The 22,678-nt window shown below is 39.9% G+C and overlaps 1 protein-coding gene across 2 annotated transcripts; it reads right to left on the minus strand.

Moving 5' to 3' along the window:
• Nucleotides 1–46: 46 nt before the first annotated feature.
• On the minus strand, nucleotides 47–21,850 carry OPRK1 (opioid receptor kappa 1). 2 transcript variants are annotated; one of them, XM_010125332.2, is made up of 4 exons: nucleotides 21,649–21,850; nucleotides 20,826–21,152; nucleotides 6,244–6,596; nucleotides 47–1,564 (listed from the first exon to the last, which is right to left on the minus strand). In XM_010125332.2, exons 2-4 carry the CDS (start codon nucleotides 21,083–21,085, stop codon nucleotides 1,032–1,034), a joined length of 1,146 nt encoding a protein of 381 aa, XP_010123634.1. In that variant the 5' UTR covers nucleotides 21,086–21,152; nucleotides 21,649–21,850; the 3' UTR covers nucleotides 47–1,031. The 2 variants fall into 2 exon arrangements, with proteins under 2 accessions (XP_010123634.1, XP_086598455.1); XM_086742329.1 differs by lacking the exon at nucleotides 21,649–21,850 and adding an exon at nucleotides 14,176–14,251 and having other exon boundaries at nucleotides 20,826–20,849.
• Between the last annotated feature and the right edge of the window lie 828 nt (nucleotides 21,851–22,678).

The raw sequence follows: 22,678 nt of genomic DNA on the forward strand, positions 1-22,678 counted from the left end.
CTTCATTTCCTTTGTATCAGTCTAGTTAATCCATCAGCTAATTCACTAGTTTCTAATTCATCAAATATTTATTTTAGGCTGCTTACAAATTGTCCAGGAAAACAAGTACAGCACTATTTTTAAGTATGTCCATTTGTCCCCTTTACTGAAAATGGAATGTGATTATTTTCCCCCATGTAATGAATGTGGCACAATCTTTCATCAGTATTGTAATAAGTGAAGTATTTGAAGTTTTCTGGCCTCTTGTTCAAAATGCACTCTGAAAATGCATATGATATTATTCACAATTAATAAATATACAATCATCTTGGAAAATCACACATAGAAAACATTACACACAGGTGATTAAACGCGTGCTAAAAATATACTAACAATTCTCCTTAAATCCCAGTATTTCTAAATGCCAAAATGCTTTACCATACACAGACACAATAAAATCACTTTGGTATGTAGGCAGATCATGCTTAAATTGGATTTCCACAGCACAGACAAATGTTATAGATGTATTAGTTGAGGACAATATTGATTATAGCTCTGTCATTGTTCTGCAGAAACCTAAACACTCTTCACTGTAAAAGAGTATGACAAATCAAGTTGTCAGACTATGTAGTTCAGAAGCAATCACTGTTGAGGCAAAAGTTTCTGTCATAACTCTGTTATGACCAAATGTTGCTTAATAAAATATTATGAATTGTAAAGAGAAAAGCTGGAACTTTCCTTATCCAGGATCAGCTGGCACAACATTATCTCCTGTCTCCCCAAAACCGTATAATAGTGCCTGCTCAAGTATAGCAAACACGGTGCCAAAACCTGCCCATCAGCCAGGTCCTTTTCATTTCAGCTTATTTTCAAGAGGTTCTTGTTTGTCAGTAATGAACCTGCTTTAGTCCCAACTACTGGGATTTCTGAAGTATTCCAGAAATGTCTGTCTGGGTAAGTCTAGCTCAAACTGCAGTGGTAATCTGCGTCAGTCCTAGGTCGTTGGACTCTTCCCTCTCTTGAGGACAGTAAGACGACATTTCCACGACTAGTCATACAGGTTTGTTTGTCCCATCTGCTTCCCTCATATAAGCCGGGTCTTGCACAGTGTTTCTGACTCTGCTGGTGCTCTGCCTGTCCATCCTCATCTTAAAGGGGAAGCAGAAGTCCTTGAAACATCTCTTGAAGTTTTCATCCAAAAATGCGTAAAGGATTGGATTGAGGCTGCTGTTGGTGTAACCCAAAGCAATACAGAAGTAATAGCTGGATATAGCAGCAGTACTGTGGGACACGTCCCCTAACGCTTCGACCAGCACAAAAATGTGAATAGGAGTCCAACAGATAATAAAAACTGCCACAACCACAAGAACCAACCTGGTGATGCGGCGCAGGTTTCGATCTTTTTCTCGAGACCCTGAGAGAAGTCGTACACTTTTAAGGCGCAGGATCATCAGAGTATAGCAAACGATTATAATGAGAACTGGAATAACAAAGGCAAAGACAAAGACACAGATTTTCATGAAGATGTCCCACCACACGTAATCTCTGTCTGGAAATTGCAAGGAGCATTCAGTGCTAGCAGTATCTAGGAATGAAAGAAGCAAGAAGAAACCTGCTTTAATATTAGATACTCTAAACAACGTAATTACAGCATAAGCTAGGAAAAGTGATTATCATGTAATGTGATACTAATGATGGAGTTATCATTAAAGCACTCCAAGGAAAGCTTTCGATTAGCATTGAAAGTGGTTCTTTGCAGCTATCTCTAGAAATTACGCAGATAAGGGTTTTTTAAAATGCATACTATTTTATAAAATTTGTTTCCCATGGGAGGATCTAAAAACACAGAGCACAAAAATAAAAATTTGAATCTCACTGAGATTTAAAGGCAGAATGAGTACCATGTTCTATGGAGTAGAAATCTCATAATTACTATCAAATTACATACGTTTTTGTCTGTGGGCGGAGATAGATTTTTGGTATCATGAATGGTGGGAGTTGAATGAGTTATGATCATAGGAAGATTTTGCCAATACATTATAATGGTGTAATAATCTTTTCCCACGTGCCTTCTTAAGTGCAAATAGAATACACGTAAATGCTTGAATTCAGAAAAACTTATTTCCTGGCAACAGCTTCTTTTCAGTTAAATAGAGGCAAATAAAATATATGTGTATGCAGAGTCAAATGGAAGTTGCTCTTTTTGCAGATCATGTCATCGAAAATTCAGCCTGTGCAGAGACTGCAGGATCTGGGCCACTGACACCAGTCCAATCCCTTTCTGATTCCCCATGTCAAGATTCAGAGTCACAGGCTGTCACTTGATTTTATGTCTCAGAAATATTCCATCTGACAGGAGGATGCTAAGGAATGAAATATGTGAGATTTCATTTGTTGACCTCATTGGTGCCTTCAAGCATATAATTCATATTGGAGCCTTCAAGCATATAATTCATATGGAAAACCAAAAAAACAAGATAAATGGCAAGGGAAGAAAAGGGGTAAATTTACAACTACTATCAGCAGTTAAACTCTGCTGAAGACAAGTCAAGGTATCACAGGGATTTTTCACTCTGAATTGAGCACTTCATATTCTTTAACAATTCTTCGTATTTTTTTTTTCATCTTCCTTACTGAATTTGCCATTCCTCTGCAAATTATTATGTACTGGCTTCTATTGAATCAGATCTCAGGGCAGAATGATTCAATATACTCTTGCACATCACTTTTTCATATCTATCTCCAACAGAACTAGTCAGAAAAATTCCATCAAGCCATATTTCCCTGCTATTGAAACACTTCACAAACCAAAATGATATTGCAGATAAATTGTTTTGAAAAACAACTAGGGGGGGAAGTTATCATTATGGTGTCATAAAGACATTTCCAGAGTTAGATATCAGAAAGCTGTTACTGGATTATATTGAATACTAAAACATTCAAATAAAAAAAGTTTAAACCAAAGCTAAATATTTTGAGGCTTTATTTTAAATAATATAACAACTAATGGATGTTTCTAAAAGCAGAAAAGTAAAAAGACATATCTTTCAAGCCTGATGCAGGATGCTAAGCTGACAGCACAAGTACGACTTAACAAGGTCTTAACACTCAGACTTTTCGAAATCGTTTGTGATCTAGGTTTTCGTAAGTGTAGTTGCTTTTACTTAATTTTATTCTAGAAATGTCAACAATAGTCCTAAAAGAAGTGTTCACCTTGATTATTACTGTTATTTGTAGTATGTCATGGCCTAGCAGCAGCAATAAAATCAGGATGCAGCTATAATATCTAGACTAGTAGAGCTGCATCCAGATGTGCAGTTCTGGATAAAAGTGAGGTGTGATCAAGGATGACTGCTCCAGACCACATCCAGCTACTCACTGAAACCTCCTCCCAAAGAAAACTGCCTCTTCAGATCTACTGACCTAATTTCATACATTTTAAAAAAAAAATCATGTCATACTTGCTACATTTTTATATAATTTGCAGTTGGCGATGGTATTTTAGAACTCTGAATTATCAAATACAAATTTAATTACTGTCTTACATCTCATTACGGTTTATTTTCTATGGAAAATCTTATTCTAAATTCATTAATATTCATGTGTTTCACTTGATAAATATAATGCTATGAGTTGTATGGAATCCATTTACATTAACAGAGTTTACAACCGGCAAACAATCAACAAAGATCTTTGTCACAATGCACCGTATCATAATAATTTTCAGGAACTTTGGAAGAGAATAAAATCCAATTCACATTTTATTCTTGTTGCCTGAAAAGATGCAGAACTAAGCATAGTCTCACAAACTGAGTACTTAAGATTTCACACTGACCTTTTCCACTCTAAAAGCCAAATATTCCAAATACATTGATATATTTAAGAAAAATACTACATTCTAAATTATATTTTAGTGTAAATATATTTTTAAATGTGTTTGATAAGCTACAATTTCAGATAAATCTTAATCTTGACATAGGAAATACATTTCTGTTAGAAACATTATTAATTATGTCACCTTCAGGCATCCATACTCCTCTGTACTCAAATGGAGCCTTACTACTATTAATGTTAATACGAACAGAACCTCTAATTTTCAATGTTTTTTTAAAGTGAACAATTCTTCAGCAAGAAAGGCTCCATTAAGGCCAGAAAGGGAATATTTACACAGATGTAAAATTTATTCTGCAGGGAAAATGCATCCAGAAGGACACCACTGGGAGCAATCCTGTACTGTGAGAACAAAAGGGATGAACCAAGCATGAGGTGGGAACTTTATATATAATCACTTTCTACTTGATATTCAGTTGTTGTTTAAATCTGAATCTAACAGAGGCTCTGCAGCATATAAACAACAACTATTTTGACCAACATAACACAAAGGCTTGGTACTGAGCTCCAGCTGCCAGGCAAAGGGAGGATCCTTGCTTTTCCCCTTCGCTATTTATCAGCAAAATTCATGAACACACCAGACAAGATAACTGGCAGTAAATGCTCAAGAGAGACCTTACATCAGACAAGCAGGGCTGAACAGTAGGGACTGACAAGCATTTGCCAATAATTTCCAACCTTGTTTGGCCCAGTTGAGCTGTGTATTACCAGTCTCTGTTTCAGGAGAAAAAAAAAAAAGACTGCCTGCCACGTGGCGTGGCAAAAGGCATTTAATCATTGCTGGCCTCAGAGCAGCCGCTTGATCTAAATGTGATGCTTACAGTGAATGACAGGAAGATTCTGCTAATTAAGCATGCTCCAACAAAAACACCTGTCCAAGCCAATGTCCTGTCCCATGGTCTTCAAGATCTCATACGTAATGAGACAATCATTCTTCCCAAATGAAGATGCCTGGAAGTGAACGTTTCCTGAGGTAGACATTGTTTTATAGACTCTATCAAAACTTCACTGGGGAGAAGAGTTACAGCGCTGCAGACCACGACACTTGATCCCCCAAAGGGCTGAAAGAAGAGTTTCCAGAGGACTCTCCTGTCACCTACTCACCAGAAGACCAACAGCAACAACAAGATCTATACATCTTCAGCCAAATCAATCAGCCCTTGAGCAGCTGTTATTGAAATATTTTGTTTGCGTTGATCTATGCCAAACAGTTTAACACACAGCATTTATTTTCTCTGCCAGATAAAACAGTGTCCTTATGTAAAGTTTACCATTTCTCTTGGAAGGACTAAAGCCTTTCTAATAGAAAAAGTTGTTGATTCAGGACTTATTAATTATTCTTCAAAAGATTATTTACATCTCAAATAAGACTACCACTAAATAAATATCCATCTCTTGTATTTTATTGAGCCATCCATAACAGATGGCCACAACACAAGGACAGCATTAGAGGTCTCAAGCCTTTTTGAAGACATTTAGGTGCTCCTGCACCACTGTCTTGCTTGGGGGTATGAAGTGTTTGTGTGTGAGAATGCTTCTCCCCTTTCCTTCTCAAGGAGGATTTCAAAATAAGATTAACTCCATAGCAGGGCAGTTTTGGTAATGAGTCACCACTTAGAGGGGCTAAATTCACAGTCCTTCATGGATTATAAATTTCAAGAAGAGCCTACAGGTATTCTGCGTACAGATTTCATTGACTTCATGTTCTGGCAGTTGCTTCCCTGCTGTGGTCTGTATTCCCAGTTCCCCTGCTGATCCTTATTCTCAGCTTTTCCAAACCTGAAAATATGCCCATCTCTTTTTAAACAAGAATTTGAGATACTGTCATATATAATTTAGCTTGATTTTCTCTCTCCAGCTACTGACTTTTCCTTTCTTCACCATGCCTTCAAGTTCTATGAAAGGGCTCTTGATAATAAGCCCCCAAGACTTAATACTAATGCGAGTTTTAATATTAATACTAATGACAAGCAATCTAGTTTCTGCTTTTGGAACTTCATCAGAACTACTCTCATAACACCTACAAAAAGCACCTTAAGCCTGCTTTTCAAGTTTCATCCTAAGCTGATCTTTGATGTGTCCACTACAATCAAATTCCTGATTATTTTCCCCTGCAGTCTGCTAGCAGTTTCTGATGGTTTCGCTCTAGCACAGACAATGCTTCAAGGTGCATTTTGTTCTTTTAGTTGGCCAGGGCATCTGAGCTTAAATGATTCATATGTCATACTTTGATGTTCCACACCATATTTCAAAATGTCAGGAATTTAGACATACTTTTTGAAGAAGGAATCAATCAAGTTTAATCAATATGCAAAGCTACATTTCATATCATTTGAGAAACAGAAAGACTGAATTTTGAATGCTTACACTCACCTTCCCTGACTTTGGTACCTCCAAGAACTATTGCAGATATGCCAACAGATGAGGACAATAGCCAGATACAGATGTTGATTATCTTTGCCTTGAGAGGCGTACGGAAGTCCAGAGCCTTCACAGGGTGACACACGGCAATGTATCGATCAACACTCATCATGGTTAGTGTGAATATACTGGTAAACATGTTATAATAGTCAATTGAAATAACTATTTTACACAGCACATCACCAAAGGGCCAAGAGTTCATCAGGTACTCAGTGCTTTGGAAAGGCATAGTCGTGGTAACCAGCGCATCTGCCAAAGCCAGATTGAAAATGTAGATGTTGGTTGCTGTCTTCATCTTTGTGTACCTGAAGAACAAAAAAGTAAGGCTTTACTATTTCAAAATACTTTTACAAACATTCAGATATGTAACAGTTTACCAGTCAGGCTTTGCCATTGTTGGGATTTTTTCTGTAATTTCTCATTTACAACAGAAGTACACACAAATGCAAGACCCTTTGGATAATAGTAAACACATTTGACTCAGTCTCAGCACCTGCATTAGCAATTAGAACTACTCACCACAGGCAAAACCAGGTATATGAATACATTTAATGTAATTAGTCAAATGCTGGTTTAAATTCTAACTTCTCAAATCCTTCTACAAGAAAATATCATTGTTACATCTGCAAGTGACCAAAATGTTTTGTGTTACCTTTTCTAACAGCTAACTGTCCATGACTGTGAGCTTTCTGTGTTTCTCTTGCGGAAGGAACAGTTATCCCATTCTCCAGTAAGAATCCACATTAATTGTTACATCTGCCAGGCCAGATTGCCTCTTATGTGATAGTTTCTCTTCCTTGAATTCACTACAACGATGCCAGCTTATACAAGTTTTAGTCATTTCCCTTCTTTACTCCTTCATTTCCAATTTCTCCTCCTCTCTAATAATCAGCTTTCCCCAGTCTTCTCTTTGGTGACTGCTAATGTAAAAGATGACTATTGTTTAAGTAGAATACTGCAGTGAGGAAAAAAAATGATCATAGCACTATTCTTTCTGCATCCTTTAATTTCATCAAAGTGAAGCACTTGCTTTGTCCAGCTGGTAGGAACCGCAGCCTACACTGAAAAATAGGATCTGTTTTTTGAGGCGACACTTTGCTTTGTTCTGCCCCGATGACAGTTTAGGGGGACAGCCTGTGGCCCAGGGTGTGGAGGTCTGCTTCCAGCTCTGCCATGGACACAAAGGACTGCTAACATAGGGACATATCTAACTCTCCTTTCTGAAATTTTGCTCACTGCTGTCAATATATTATTGGATACAATGGTAGATTTTCTTCCTCAAAACTGTTTCAGCCCCATATTTTGAATGTGTGGCCAAACTAAAATGTGCACATATAACACATGCAGAAACACATCTAGCTAGATTTTGTTAAATGTCATTAATAATTTACAGAAGAAATAAGATTCAATCAGTGAAGCTAATTAACATGTAGGGCAATGTGTCTATTTGTCTTTAAAACTTTGATGTGTAAAATAAAAAATAATGTAAAAAAAAATTTTCAGCAGTGTTGACAAAATGTGCCCGATATGTAAATTGGCTATTAATAAAAATATGCGCAGAAATGACATTTTATAAGCAACACAAAATATTAAAAATAGCATCAGTTTTTCTGAAACACTCTAACTAAGACTTATTGAGAAAATGAAACCAAATGCTAGTTTGGTTGCTAGCTTGCATAGAAAAGAGAACTGCAAGGGAAAAAGAAAGTAAACCCTTCTCACCCAGATACCGTGCCCAGGCTCACATCTTGAACAAAGCCATAGCCAGTGAAGCATTAGAAATCTCTGCACAAAGATAGTCAAAAGGAAGCAGCAACAAAAGCTCTACACTGATGGCGTGACCCCCATGGTGCAGACTCCCTCTGCCCTGGTTTGAGCTTCTCCAAGATGAAATGCAGAGCAAGGAGGCACCTGCCAGTCAGAGTTGGGCTTCTGCTCCCTCCCAGATCAACCTTCTCAACAGGACCTCCAGGAGAAGAGGCAGTCTGTCCTGTAGGTCACGTTATAGCCTGTAAGGCACTGTTCAAACACAAATACGAGAGTATAGAGCTAGGAGAAACAAATATAAGTCACATTAACAGATTATTAACTTTCCTCCTGTTAAAAAAAAAAAAAGGCAACTCTGAGTGCATGTCAGCTCTCAGACTGAACAAAAACTCACCAAACACTCAGATAGCAAATCTGTGCTAAAATGGAGTAATTTCCGTAAAATGTCTGAAAAGGAGTAGTAGGAAGGTGAGTCTACTTCTATGGACATCATTGATGATATTTGTAATTGTTGTGTTGTTCATATTGTAAAAAAAAGACTATGAAAAGCCCCACAAAAATATGCGCAAGGACTGGAGAAAATTCTTACTGTGAGTAACTTAAAGAGCTCAGCACATTTAGTTTATCAAAAAGAACACCGAGAGATAACTTGATTACAGTGTCTGAAGACCGCCACGGGGAGAAAATAGCAGGTACTGAAAAGCTCCTTCAGACTGGAAAGAAAAGTGTAACGAGGACAAATACGTAAAAGTCAAAACCAGACAAACTCAGCTTAGAAAGAGTGATGGACTTTTTTCCTAACAGCTAAGGTGATTGTTATTGGGAACAAATTACACAAGAAAAGAGTAATTTTCCATCTTTTGATGTCTCCAAATCAATGTCTGCTGCTTTGCAAAGGGTGTACTTCAGTCAAATACAAATTACTAGACTCAGTAGAGGAATATTTAAATGAAATGCAATGGCCTGTGACAAGCAGTGCTGAAGTAACTAGTAGTTCTGAATCACTACTTCTGTAGATCTTTAAAATCTTCCCCAAGGGTTTGGAGACAGAAAGTTTACTTTCACATACAGAATAATTAATTTGACCTTTTTTCACTAAAGAAAATCAGAAAATTAGTGAAAAATAACTAAGGATTTTATTAGCCTCGAAAAATCAAATATCTGAAAGTCTTTATATCTGATATTTTCTGTTCCTTGCAAACTTAATTTAATTCTTTTGTGTGTGTGACACTGTGACCATATATACCATTTTTTCCCACTACCCCTTTCCCTTCTCCCCCCAGCCTTCCAGAGGCAGAATAGGAAAGACCCTCTGCAAAATAGAACTCATTTTTTTAGGTAACTTCAAAATTCAAATTTTTGAAGCTGCAACAGAAAGCATATTCTCTGTATACATACTGCTTACGTTATACATGTAAAGTGATCACTTTTGATTTTTTTGGACTATGCAACACATGCACATGTAAGAAAATGAATTTTCCTCACTACTATTGATACAACAGGAAGGATGTCTTGTCATTCACAGGCAGTAAGAAATATAGAGTCATCCCAGCACCAGTATTTAGACAACTTCCAACATAACCAAATCAAAGCTATGTATGGGAATTAAAATATAACAGGGAAAAGAAAAACCCCCAAAAGTGTGGCATTGCTCCCATAAAGCTCTGTGAAAGCTTTGGCTCATTTCAAGGGCACATATGCACGTAAAAATCCCAGCTTTGATAACTTTACCTTGTGTGCATCTGGTGCTTCCCCATAACTCACCAGCCTGGCAGTCCCATGACTGGGCCCATGGATTTTGGCCTTGCTCAAATCCACCCTAGTTCACACACCACAGACGCCCCCTTGCACCACTCACTCTGAGCCAGAATAGGCACCTGAACTCTGCCAGACATTGAACAAGAACATGGGAGACCAGTATATACTTTATTACATGTAAGCAGTTTTCCCAGGCACTGCAGAGGGACCCTATGCACCTAACTGAGGGATGAAGGGTGCACTGGTTAACCTCAGCAATGCTGAGTCCAAGGATGTTTTACTGATGCAGCCTTAAAACTCACTGATCTCCCACTAGTAATGTAAAGAGCTTGATTACTTTCATCTGAAAGCACTGGCCTCCGTGTAAATGAGATGTCGGCCTTTAAAGTTGTTAGGCAGTATAGATTAAACCATACATACATTTAAAAGTTCATGAAATTCAGAAGTGCCTTTGAGAATCTGGACTTAATCATCCACACTCCTTTCAATGTTTTTAATTAAACACCTACAAATTTTTAATTGCCTACATGCCTCTGAAGATACATGCTTGCAGGCTTAATCAAAAGTAAAGTTAAAGTACTGGGGTGACTGTTGTTGCTGTCAGACTCTTTGAAGTGGACCCTGATAGAGCCTTGGCTCGAACACGAGATGAGGAATTTAACTGCTTTTCTACAAGTCATTCTATTGCACCAAAATATAGGAGGCAATATTTTATGTGGTTTGGTGTTTTCCCACCATAACCTCCGTTCACCCAAATCTGCACTTGAACAAGGTCAAAATGGTGGCCAGTTTAGGGAATCTTGTCTTCCTTTGCAAAAATAAAATTACCGATCAAATACCTGTATTTCATTTAAGGAAAAAAAATACTGCTATCTGCTTTAATTAGTCTAGCAGAACAGATAGGAGAAACCTGGACATAACTACAGCATAGACAGTACCGTGGTAATTAATGACAAACATTTGCTTTGATATAACTTTCAAAGACCATTAAAATATTTATAAACCATTGTTGTATAAACACGGGAAATCCCATGTCTAGAAAATGGTTTGTTAAATACTGGGATTTCATAACAAGGTGACAACTTTTCTAATACTACATAGGAATGGAGAGTCGGTCTCTTAAATCAGGTGCTAGAACCTAATTTCAAGAGGCAGAAAAACCTCTGATGCCTTAAGCTGTTTGATGGATCTTGAGACTGCTTGTCAAGCTATAAGCAGGCCTCAAGCCTCCATAGACTTTAAATAACCAGAAGATATATGGAAACGCTGCAGAAAAATAGTCAAGATGAAAAATAAAACTTTGGTTTGGGTGTATTTTTTTAATGGATAAATGATGAGAGTTTATAATATTTAAAGTAAGATTTAAATTATGTCTATTTATATGTCAAAAGTAAAATTCACAAAACTATCACAACTTAGGCTGTCTGCTTTCCAAAAGTGGAGAGTTCTTTGAGACTGACTTTAGACAGAGCCTTAGAAAATTTCCCCTATTTCTCAGCTGACTCATCATAACTGTACTTTTCCTTCTGGAGTAGGATTTACTTCGCACATTTTTTTAAGACAGTAAATAGGAAGAAATCGCACCTCCAGCCTAAGCTTACCAGTGAAACTGTGGTAACAGAAGAAGGAAGCATGCTATTAAGAAGCTGGTATGCTTTCAGAAAAAAAAAATCAAAATGCATTACTAAATCTGCTAGTAGAGCCCCTTAAAGTTGTTATCTCAGGCAGAGGTGAGGACTGTGAGTCTAAAGTACACCATAACATTAGTAAAGATAATAAAAGCTGGGAAGGAGGCTCTGGTCAAATTTTTTTCATATAACTGTAATAGGCTGAAATGTTCCCTGCAGTATGAAATAAGAGATGGGGAGGAGAGCAAGGCTAACAAATACACTACAACAACATCCTCCAGTAGCAGAGTGAAAGTACAAAAGCATGAAATAAAACGAGGTATAACAAACACATATTTTTGGCAGATACCCGAGTCAGTGAATGAAAAGGAAGGCTAACGCACATCTAAAAGCAAATTGCAAAAACACCTATCAGCGGGATGCAGGCTCTGTTCCACTAGGTTCCTTGGAATGAAGTACATGGAGATCAAGCAGCTAAAAAGCTTTGTCAGGAAAGCTCTAAATCTCAAGGCTATATTCAGGGCACACTCAATATCCTAATGCATCAGAAGAGGGCGAAAAAAAAAGAAAACCAACCCAGGAGGATCTATTCCAAACACATATCGTGCCAAAAGGATGGCTCAGCTATCTTTTGAATCTTCACGAGTCAATATAAAGGACTTAAGCCAATATGAAACTAAGACTGAGGTCATTTAAAGAATGTAAAAATCTATATGCTTCAGTTTCCATGTTCATATTGCGTTATATGTTATTACCACATTTTGAATGACAGAATTTAGCAGGGGACAGGATGTCAGAAAACGCTTTAAATAAAGGCAAGCATTGTTACTGCGCACATTTAAAGGTTGCCTGTCTTTAACACCAAAATTTTTAGGAGCCTACGAAAAAACATGTTGCCTATGAAATAGTATCCTAAAGTGGAATTCTTTTTTTTAATAAGCATCTGTAGGTACCTACTTTTAAGCAGCTTAAAGAAGAAAAGCATGATCCTGTTTTTTTTCTCCTGAGGAAGAATAATCTACCCGAATGTCAGAAGGTATCATTAAAATCCTTAGAATTTACCACTACCATTACATCTCTGAACCAGCCATAAACTGTGCCTGAACAAGGTCTTGCAGATTTAGATTAGATGTGGAAGCTTTCCTTCTTGACCTAAAGAACCAGCTTCTGAATTATAGAAGTTCAAGTCTGCATATATGCTGGTAAAAATGAAGAAAAATTCACACTGAAAATTAAGCTTTTTTTCTCCTTCTATGATATAAGGAGTTTTAATATTTTTATGCGAGCTTAAGAGCCTCTTTTTGAAGAAATATGCTTAACACTGTGAAATTTGTGCTTCCATGATTTTTCTGGGAGAGCTCAGAGAAATGGTAAGATACTGTGATTTATTGTGGCTTAAACTGAAATAGTGAGAATGCAGCATTTTACAAAATTGTGACTCTATCCAAAACCAGTATGTCTAATATTATTATTAGAGAGCCTAGACAATTAGCTTAGACTATGTACCTATTTTTTTTTTACCTCTATTGTCAAGTAAGATGAATCTAGACCTCATCAAGTAACTGACTCTCTCTGTTAAGAAACTTTATGCTGCTGCAGATGTTTTCCAGTGACCAGTCATGCTACTGAGAGTTCCCAGGGCGTTACACAGTCCATTCTAATACTTCTTACTTGCCACAGGTACATTGCCCTGGTAAGTGCTGAGTGTCTGTTTCTGTTAACATCCACGTTTCCCATTGTTCTTATCTCTTGAAAGGATTTTTTAATTTTTTTTCATGAAGGACATGAGCCCCCTTAGCAGAGCAAAATGCTTCCTATGTGTTTGTGGGAGAGGGGAGTGCGTTTTCTATGCTGTAGGACAGAGACTGCCTGGCAAAGAGAATTAATGTCATTGCTTAAGCGGATAGTGATAGCAGCTCCAGTAGAAGAATTTTCAGGGTCTTTCTTTCTTCTTCTTTGGAGAGGCTCTGATCTCCATAGGTAGCTATATATGCAGAACTTGGCTGGAAGCAGCCAAATGTTATTGAACATATTGAACTAAGCTCCTCCTAGATGTTTATTCAGGAGAGAAATAAGGAAAGAAGTAAAAAATCTCTCACACAGGGGTGTTGGGGCATGGGTATCACTCTTGTTCTCAAAACAAGGCATTTGCTGTCCATTTTGCCCCAGGGATGAATAATAACTGACACTGCTGGGAGTGTTTTATAGGACAACTACACATTTGGATGTGTGGAGATGTGAATCTCTGGTCAGTGCTCCTGTAATAAAGTTGAATGGGAGACAAGGGACCTCATTTTATTACAAGTATAGGATCATGCGGTAAGGCAACAAATGCATATATCAGTTGGGAGCCAGCTTAGGGAAAAGTCATCAGTCCCTCATAGGAGGCAGCTGGGAGGCTTTCTCTGGACTCTACCCATTCATTTGTTTTCCTCAGCTGCCCCAGAGGAGCCCACAGCCCAGATCAACTGAACACACACTTTTCCAAAGGAGATGGATGATACAAGTGAAATGCAGGAAACTTTAAGATGCGGTCAAGTGAAAACAAGGAAAAACACAGCTGATGGTGAAAATATTGTTCTTCTGTTGCGCACTTTAACAAGCCAGTCATTCTGAAAGATGTCTAACAGTAAGTCCTGATGCTGTCTGTCAGTCAGCAGCATGGTAGAAAAATCTTTCCTGAGTGTGAACACTAAATGAATATTGAATTGCTTGTTTGAACTAATCTTACCATGCAGGTTTCCATCTATCACTACTCAAGGAGGCCTTTCCCAGGTGCCCTGTGGTAGCCACAGTGGCTACAATACCTACAATGCAATGGGAAGTGGATTTAGCTATGTAGTCAGTCAGCAAATATAAAATCCTGTCTTCCAGGTGCAGGGTAGCTAAGTTCAGGAATCCTAGATATTCACTCATAATGCACTGCTGAATGGCACTGACTTTTGGAGCAGAGAAGAGCAGCCAGGCAGAGCACCATGTATTGCACAAGAGGACTGGTGTGAGGAGTGGAGAAAACAGAAAGGTTCTGCACACATTTTTCCCAGTGGAAACTCAGGCACTGAAGAAAATCATGTTAGGCTCTCATACTTATACAGAGAAGGTAGAGGTTTCATTGTAAATAGTCTCAAAACTGCAAATAGCAAACTGCTTAGAATTAATTTTCACTTCCCTAGGGATTAGAAGGTGAATCTAATGATCGCTGAACCCTCTGGCTTCAGGCGAAATAAATATTTCAAAGACGATACACAGACTAGCATGCAAACTTCTCAGTAGGATAATGGAAACGCTGTGCACCTTTATCTATTGTTTGTTTATTTTTACATTTTGCAGAACACCAGCATGGTCAGACACTCCTCCTTCCACGTCCTGGTCCCATCTGCACACGCTCCTTCCCGACAGGCAATTCAGCTTGTGCATGCATGCCTGTCTGTAGACAAAATGACATTCATACTGCCATTTCCTCATGCCTCTCAAACTCCGCAAAAGAGACTAACAATAAACAGAGCAAAAAGTCATCCTAACACAGGGCTCACACTTGGCAAGATTTACCTGATTCTTACAGATGGGAGGACCAAAACAGAGACACAAAGTAAATTTCCTAGAAAAAGAGTTTATCAAAGCTTTTCTGAATTCTTTTCCTTATGTAACTGAAATCAAAACTCTCATTGGGAACGCATCTGTTTCACAGAATTTAACTTAAGGGACAAACTAATCACAGTTTGACTAGACAGTGAGAGTAGGCAATCCAGGAAGATTATCCTCCCTTGCTCTTAGGGCATCCCAGGCCATTCAAAGTCACCAAGTTAAGAATTTCCTGCCACAGCACCCTTTCAGCAAATTCAAAATCCTCTCTCAGCAAAAAAACAAATGAAGGGTTCCCACTCCTCCCTAGCTCTGTCCCCTTCACCAGAAGGGCTTAGCCAGCCTGCCCTCATGTTCTGGTTTTGTTGGGTGAGGGGGAGCCTAAGGTAGACCAGATAGACCACCTGAGGAAACACTGCATAGTCTGGTCCTGATCGGGGCTGAACTACGACACCTCACCAACACCATCTCCCTGTTGCGCTCCCTCCCCACGCTTTGTCCAGGAGCATCAGCATCCTCACCACTCTCCTGCCTGAGGACAGGCAAGCTGTCTCAAGCTTTCTGCCTTGCCAGCGGCCAAACTGGACAGTTCTTGTAAGTTTTCACTTTCTGCCAGTTCAAAAGGGCTCCCTGTAATTGATCTTGCTTCCAGACACTGATTCCAGTTACACCTTTCTCTGAAATAAATAACTACCTGGCTGCTAGCCCAGTGGAAGTGTCTGGATGGATACCAAATTAATTTTCAGAAGCCAAACAGATTACTCACTATAAGCTATAGCCTCTCTCTAATACTGTCTCTAGTAAATATTCCTTCCAAGCTTTTCCTCTGCTCTGCTTTTTCAGCATCAGCTCTTCTTAGCATAGCATCGCTTTGGGAACTCATGCTGAGTTTCTTGATAGCTTATAAACCTCAGGTCTCACTTAGTAATTGTCTAGCAGGGTATTAAAAGTATTATAAACATTTAAATTTTCTTTAAAAGTGCTGTGCTTGTCAACCTACCAATACTGTCTCATCAACTTGTCCTCTTCCATGTTTCCTGTTACCCTTGTGCCATCTGTAAAAGCTGTTGGTAATGATCAGTCTTCAAAGTTGTGAAGCAAATTATGCCAAGTTTGGCCAAACTCTGCAGAAACTACCAAAATTACCTCCATTGAGTGAGGTAAGGCCAGACACTCTTTGAGGTTCTGTGCTGAATTACTGTCATTCCATTTGATACCTCTGCACTGGTGTCAAATGTTTGATCAGGTAAAAAAAGGTAAAAAACCATAAACTTCACAAAGTATAGTACACCTTGGCCTTTACTTTTAGCAATGAAACCCTTGATTTCATAAAAGAATGAAATCATACCAACTGCAAGTAATAGGGAGCAGGTAATTCAGTTAGGTTGACTCTTGTTCATTTTCCATTTCAGAACAATATTCTTTCCAACTGTAATTTAATAAAATTAGAACAATAATTTAAACCAAATTAACAAGTAATCTTTTGATGTTATCAAAATCTATTATTGATTTAAACCAATATATTGAATCAATTTCATTTTTTTTAAATATTTTCATTCTTGTTTGGAATGAATGATGGAGCAGATTTAAAAACAAGCTGGAAAGGAACCAATTTTGTATGACATTTCTTAATAGACTCTTCCTGTTACATAAGATGCCATTCAATTCAATTAATATAAGAACAAAAATGTATTACTAGTTATATTTTTTCTTCAACATTAGACTAAGTAGAGGAATACAAGCTTTCTCTTTTCCCTTAGGAATCAATCTACATATCTGTGACACAGCCTCTTGTTAAAACTGGCTTTGAGTGCAGAAAATTATTCAGTTCTCTGGAAGCTGGAAAGATAATTCTAAAAGAAATACAGGGTTGGCTGTTTATCGTCTTGATGATAGCAGCTGCTCTCAGTAAATGACTTCAGAAACAATGAGGGTAAGGCACATACGTAGAAAAAGTGAATCTGGAGTGAGTAAGAGACAGCATCTCCCAGAGGTTTTACCAGAGTATGTTTACAGTTTCAATAAAGGCAAATCCACAGTTAAAGTTGCAACTTTAGTCAGGAGACTTTCCTTCCCCTCCAGCTGTCACAAGAAAGCACCATTTTCTTTAAACCCAGCACTAAATTTTAGAGAAATAAAGTCAAGAGGGAGGAGGAAGAGAGGAAAAAGACTTTTTGCTTCCAAGGAAAAGTAAATTTATTTGTTAACTTCAGACAACTATTTAACCTCTAGAAAGAGATCTTCTAAAAGCTCAGAGGTAAAGCTAATCTCAAAATAAAAGGTTTGGGGTTGAGATAGATTCTGATCATGCCAAGACACACACAGCTGTATAACTTCACTCAGGTGAGGTCAGATAACTTCACCTGGTTTCTACAAATCCATTTAATGCCTCCTCTCCTCCTCTGTAGGGGGAGGACTGTTCTTCCCACATCTGCACTTCCCACCAGTGCAAGAGGTAACATGTTGCCCTCTTTCTCTCTTACTCCCTCCCCAGGAAAAGCAGCAGCCACAGGAGAGTGTTACATCCCGTCTGCCATGGCTCGGCATGAGCAAGGCACTGTCAGCCCACCCAGCCACTGGCCTGACAGCAGATCCCCTGGGGCTGGTACGCGTGCCTCAGAGCTGATCCGAACACGAGGAGAGTTCCTGCAAACCACCCAAGTCGTGAGAGCCAACTGCACCGGGCGTGCAAAGAGGGCAGGTTGCCCCGCATACTCAACACAGAGCTCCTTCTGCACATTAAAAATAACCACTCTCAATGTGCCTGAGGAGTCTGGGGTGCTTACAACAGCCCTGGTCTTGCTCTGTTAGGATTTTTAGTGACTGGGCTTTGGCTTTTAAATCTAACAGTTGCTGTGTGTTTAAAGACAGTGAATACCAGTATGTCCATTTTACATGTGAGGAAACCAAGTCACAGGGTCATGAAGTGACCTTGTCAGGACATTACAAACTGTTGAAGCCTGGTAGTAAAACCAAGAGAAGAATCCAGGCCTCCTGAGATATCATTTAACAGGCCATGCTGCCACTATCATACTAAAATACCATTCCCACTCAGCCTTCAACACAATACTCTATTTACAGGAGCTGTATCAAACTCAGATACTTTTCTTTCACGAGCTTGTATATGTGATCAAAGTGCCATTCTCCTGTTATTTTTCCCTCTGAGGGAACTCTGAGAGGGTTTTCCCTCTCAGCAGAAACACACCCCGCCACACCTGAAGGAGGTTTTGGACACCCAGAACTCTATGCACAGGCTGCTGAGATGCTGACTCGCTGGTCTCCATGAGCAGCCCTTGTGCAGAAGTAGCAAAACCACCCCTGTGGGGGTACTAAAGCAAGGAATTGTCCAAGGTCTGCCTAACCTACAGATTATGGCTGAATTTGAGCCTGTTTCTGAGGTATCTCAATGCTATTCAGAGTCTCCTGAATCTACCACAGCATTGATACTTCAATAGTTTCACTGAAAGTCTCAGAACATAAGGGATCTTCTTTGTGTCACCCAAAAGGTGACTCAGTGTCAGCCCTGGAGTGGTCAGACAGTTGGACTGGATGATCATTGCAGGTCCCTTCCAACTGAAATATTCTAACAGTATTAGATGTTGTTCAAAAGAGCAAAGGGAGGAGGAGCCGTGCCTGCCTTGCCTGGAAGTCTAGAGAGAGTTAGGAAGAGGAGAGCAGACCTGGAATTCAGAGAGATGAGAAATGGCAACGAGGGGCCTCACACAAACCCTGTGCTCAGCTGGAGGGTAAAGAAGAGCCACAGTCTGTCCTCATCCTCCTTTAGAGTTGTGGCAGCTGGAGGAGAGGCAATGTGGGATGGATGGGGGGCACAATCCTCCTCTCCCTTGCTACCTTCTTTCATGAACTTCCCACAGACCTTGGCTTTCCACACAAAAGGACATCATTGCAGGCTACATTTTTCGACAGGTCATGAAAATCCATCTTGAGATGCAATCATGCAGAGAGTGGATGTAAGGGAAAGAGAGAGGGAGATGAGAGGTTAGGATAAAAATGAAGAAAATACACCTCTTCCACAAACATTTGGAATATCTAAAAATCATAAGAAATGTTTGAAACTGTAGGTTTGTGTATATATCCACTTCAGATAATGATTCTAGCAGTGATTAAAGCATTTGCCACAGAGAAAACCTAGGAGAGGGATACTGAAAAAAAAAAGAAAAAAAACGCCAGGTGTTTTGTCATACTTTTTTTAAATCATGTAATCAAGAGATGGACCAAGAGGGAACTGAAACAGAAGGCTAATGTAGAAACTAGCAGAAGAGCATTCAATAGCTAGCTAGACCCTCGCAAAAATAATCTTAGAAGGGCAACAGAACGAGATAAAAAAGGAAGTACATATGCATCAGTATAATCCATACATGCTAACTTTCAGGGCTCTGGCTAAGTTTGAATTTATTTCCACTGCCCAGGCCAGTCAATCAACTATCATTGTTAGTGACTGATGGCTTAGAAAATCTCTGCTTCTGCAGCTGTGTGTGTGTCAAGTATAGAGTCTCCTTGCAAGAGAAACATAAAAAGAAATAAAATCTCTACTCTGAATGAATGGCAAAAGGGCATGCAGGGGTATAAAAATTATGGTATCACAAAGCTGGAGCAAACCAGTTTCTCCAAACTGACCACAGGCATATTTATTTATTGCACTGACTATTAAAGGAAATTTTATTTCCACTATTCAAGAGTATTCACCTGGTTATAACTCATCTTTCATAAAGTACCTCATCAACAACTTCACTGCTTCTAGTTAACTTCCCCCTATATCAAGTCTGACAGTTATTTCACAATCCTGCAATTACTTGACCCTTATCATGCATGCTTTACTAACAAGATCCCTTCCAATACCTCCATGTTTCTTTCTGTGTACAAGCTGATTTCATTTGAGCAATGAGAACCTCATAATTTTTTTTTCAGAATTTTTTTGCAGGATTCAAATGAACTGTGAAGCAAGAGTCCAAAAAGTTGCATGATTTCAGTCCCCTCGGTTGCTCGTTATTGCCCTGCTGATCTGCACTGTCCAAACGCTTTTATAAATTGCAAAAGGACAAAAAGAGAGAAAAATTATAGTGCAAGCTAAAATATATGCCAATACACAAGTGTAAGTGCAAGTATTGGTGCATTTCATTAACTGGTTTAATATGAAAAACTAAACCAGATACACAGCTTTCTCCTGTTTGCTGAAAAAAAAAAAAAGTAGGAAAAGTATTTCAGCATCTGCTCTGCTTTCTTCAATGCAACACCAACAACTGGGTTAAACACCAACGGACAGAGAAATAACATCCCTTGCTTCACAATAAGCATTTCCACCTATCTTTTATTGGGTTGTTTTGTTTTTGTTTTTTTTTCCCCACCTTGTTAAACAAGCCACTAGGTAACAAGGCAGCAAAGTTTCAGTGTCCACACGACTAGACACATAAGCCATCCCTCGGGGTCTTTTCACAGGGAAAAAAAAGCTGCCTTGCAGAAGTTTCTTCCCCTTGCGCGAGTAGATGCGAGCAGCCTCTCATCCCTAGAGGGCACCCGATGAGCGCAGCTCCCAGGCACAAAGCGCCTTCCCGCAGGCTGCAGGATTTATCACTTTTAACCAGCTTTTCCCTTGTGTCTCTAACCACTCGTCCAGACAAAGCACTGGGACTGAAAAGGTTTGGGTCATTCCAGTTGCTTTTTTCCAGCTCCTTATGTATGCACACCCAGAGAGCTTCTATAAACTACACCCTTTTGTCCCCACCAAATTTAGGGATGGCCATTTGCACCTCTTCCAACAGGTACTCCAAAGCCCCTTACCTTATGATGACAAACATGACCAGAGAGTTTCCCACCAAGCCGACAACGAAGACCACCGAGTAGACAGCAGTGATGATGATGGGGATGGCGGGGGAGATGCTGGTGTGGTTGTGCTGGGCATCCCCGAAGGCCCCGGTGGCGTTGCTGTCGTAGTCCAGCCAGCCCAGGGGCCAGCTGCTGCTGGTGCTGGGGGGACGACAGGGCCCCGGGGAGCAGGTGGAGTCCAGCTCCTCCCGGAAAATCTGTACAGGGGCATCCATAGGGGCACAGCCCCTACAGGTAGGAGGAAGACAGGGAGGAGAGTGCAGACAGCAGGAGATGAGGGTGCTGTAAAGAGGGATGAGAGGGAAAGAAACAGAAGTGCTGTCACAGCCACCAGACATTAAGACCTCTGAAATCTGTACATGTTAAGGGGAGCTCTGTTGTGATGGGAACTGCAATTTGTCAAGCAGAGGTTTAAGCAAAACACATTCATATTAAATAATTACAAGTTTTACATCTTGCTGTCTAATGGGTAAGTGCTGCTCCTCCAGGTGCACAAGGGAAGTTTTCCTCCACTTTCAGAGATTGCACAGAGAAACAAATCAGGTGGGAAACAGTTCAGGTCCACCCCCACACTTTAACCCTGTCTCTCCCATCCTCCATATTTTAACCTAATGACAAGGGCTTCTTACTGCCTAAGCTCAGCTACAAAGGGGGAGAGAGGGAGAGAGAGAAACCCACCACCTCTGTGCACATTTGCTTTGACCTCCTGCCCCGAGTTATTTTTTTCCCAATCCCCTACCTGCTTTCAAAGAAGAGACACATTAATGACATAAAATACCTCTTTCAGTCCGGGAAAAGGAGCGGAGTCCTCAAACAGATGTTCTTTGCAGGAAAAGAAAAAAAAACAAAGCAGTTCTGCTTGGCTCCTGGAAGTACCACTGACCTTCTAGGACTTTGGAACCTGAGGCACTTGCGTGTTTGGAGAGGGGTGCTGGCAGCAGAGCTGATTCCTGGGCATGAGCTGCGATGTGGTAGCAGCAGTTGCTGCTGTTCCAGCTCCCACCACTTCGCCTTTTCCCTCTCAGGCTGCCTCTGCCTCCTTCTCGCTCTGCCAGGGCTCCGGCAGCACTCTGCACTGATGCACACGTTCTCCTCTGTCTCTGTCCCTGCAGCTCAGAAGCTCACATGACTTCTGTCTAAACACTGAGAGGCAGATAAATTAAAAGAAAAGCAAAAAATAAGTTCTGCAATGAATGAGCTATTATTTTTAATACATTTTTCCGAGTTACCTTTCCTCATTCCCCCTGCACTCCCAGGCCTCAAGTAGTGATCCTCTCTGCCTTATTGAATCCCACATGCTTTCACAGAATAGCAGATGCTGAATAAAACAGCAATTTTCAGTTTAGATGCCTTGCCTAGTCCATCACCTCTTTCATGCCTCAGCTTCACAACTGTGCATCCTAAACACTTCTCACTGGGTGGCTGTGCCCCTGTTCCTTTACAACTGCAACTTGGAGGAAAGTCAGAAGCTGGCTACCCAAGCAGAGAGAGGCACCCTAATTACTGTCCTTAGTTTACGCAAGCTGTCACACACTGTGTGAGAAGCCAAGAATTCCCTGTAGCAATTCTGAAGCTCTGCTGTCCTCAGGCTCCAGGTGCAGCCAGGGATGGAGAGACAGTGTGTGCAGAAATCACATCCCTCAGAGCTTATCCTGAACATACTCCAACAAGCAGGGGTTGGGAAAGCACGAACCTGTGTTCAGGATATCCCTTAATTTGCACTCAGATCTTGAAATCCCCACCAGGAGCCCCTCTAAATGGCAAACTGGGACAGGTGAGGCGAGACACAGAGTTGTTTCCATTCCCTT

This window comes from Chlamydotis macqueenii, chromosome 2 (assembly GCF_036417535.1).
Source record: "Chlamydotis macqueenii isolate bChlMac1 chromosome 2, bChlMac1.mat, whole genome shotgun sequence".
Lineage (NCBI taxonomy): Eukaryota > Metazoa > Chordata > Aves > Otidiformes > Otididae > Chlamydotis > Chlamydotis macqueenii.

Bases quoted from the DNA above. Each gene is read 5' to 3' on its own strand.
- OPRK1 (XM_010125332.2), bottom strand. From the start codon at position 21,085: ATGGATGCCCCTGTACAGATTTTCCGGGAGGAGCTGGACTCCACCTGC. The intron at 6,597-20,825 runs GTAAGGGGCTTT...TTTGTTCTTCAG, and splicing joins GTCATGTTTGTCATCATAAG to GTACACAAAGATGAAGACAG. The intron at 1,565-6,243 runs GTGAGTGTAAGC...TTTCATTCCTAG, and splicing joins AGGTACCAAAGTCAGGGAAG to ATACTGCTAGCACTGAATGC.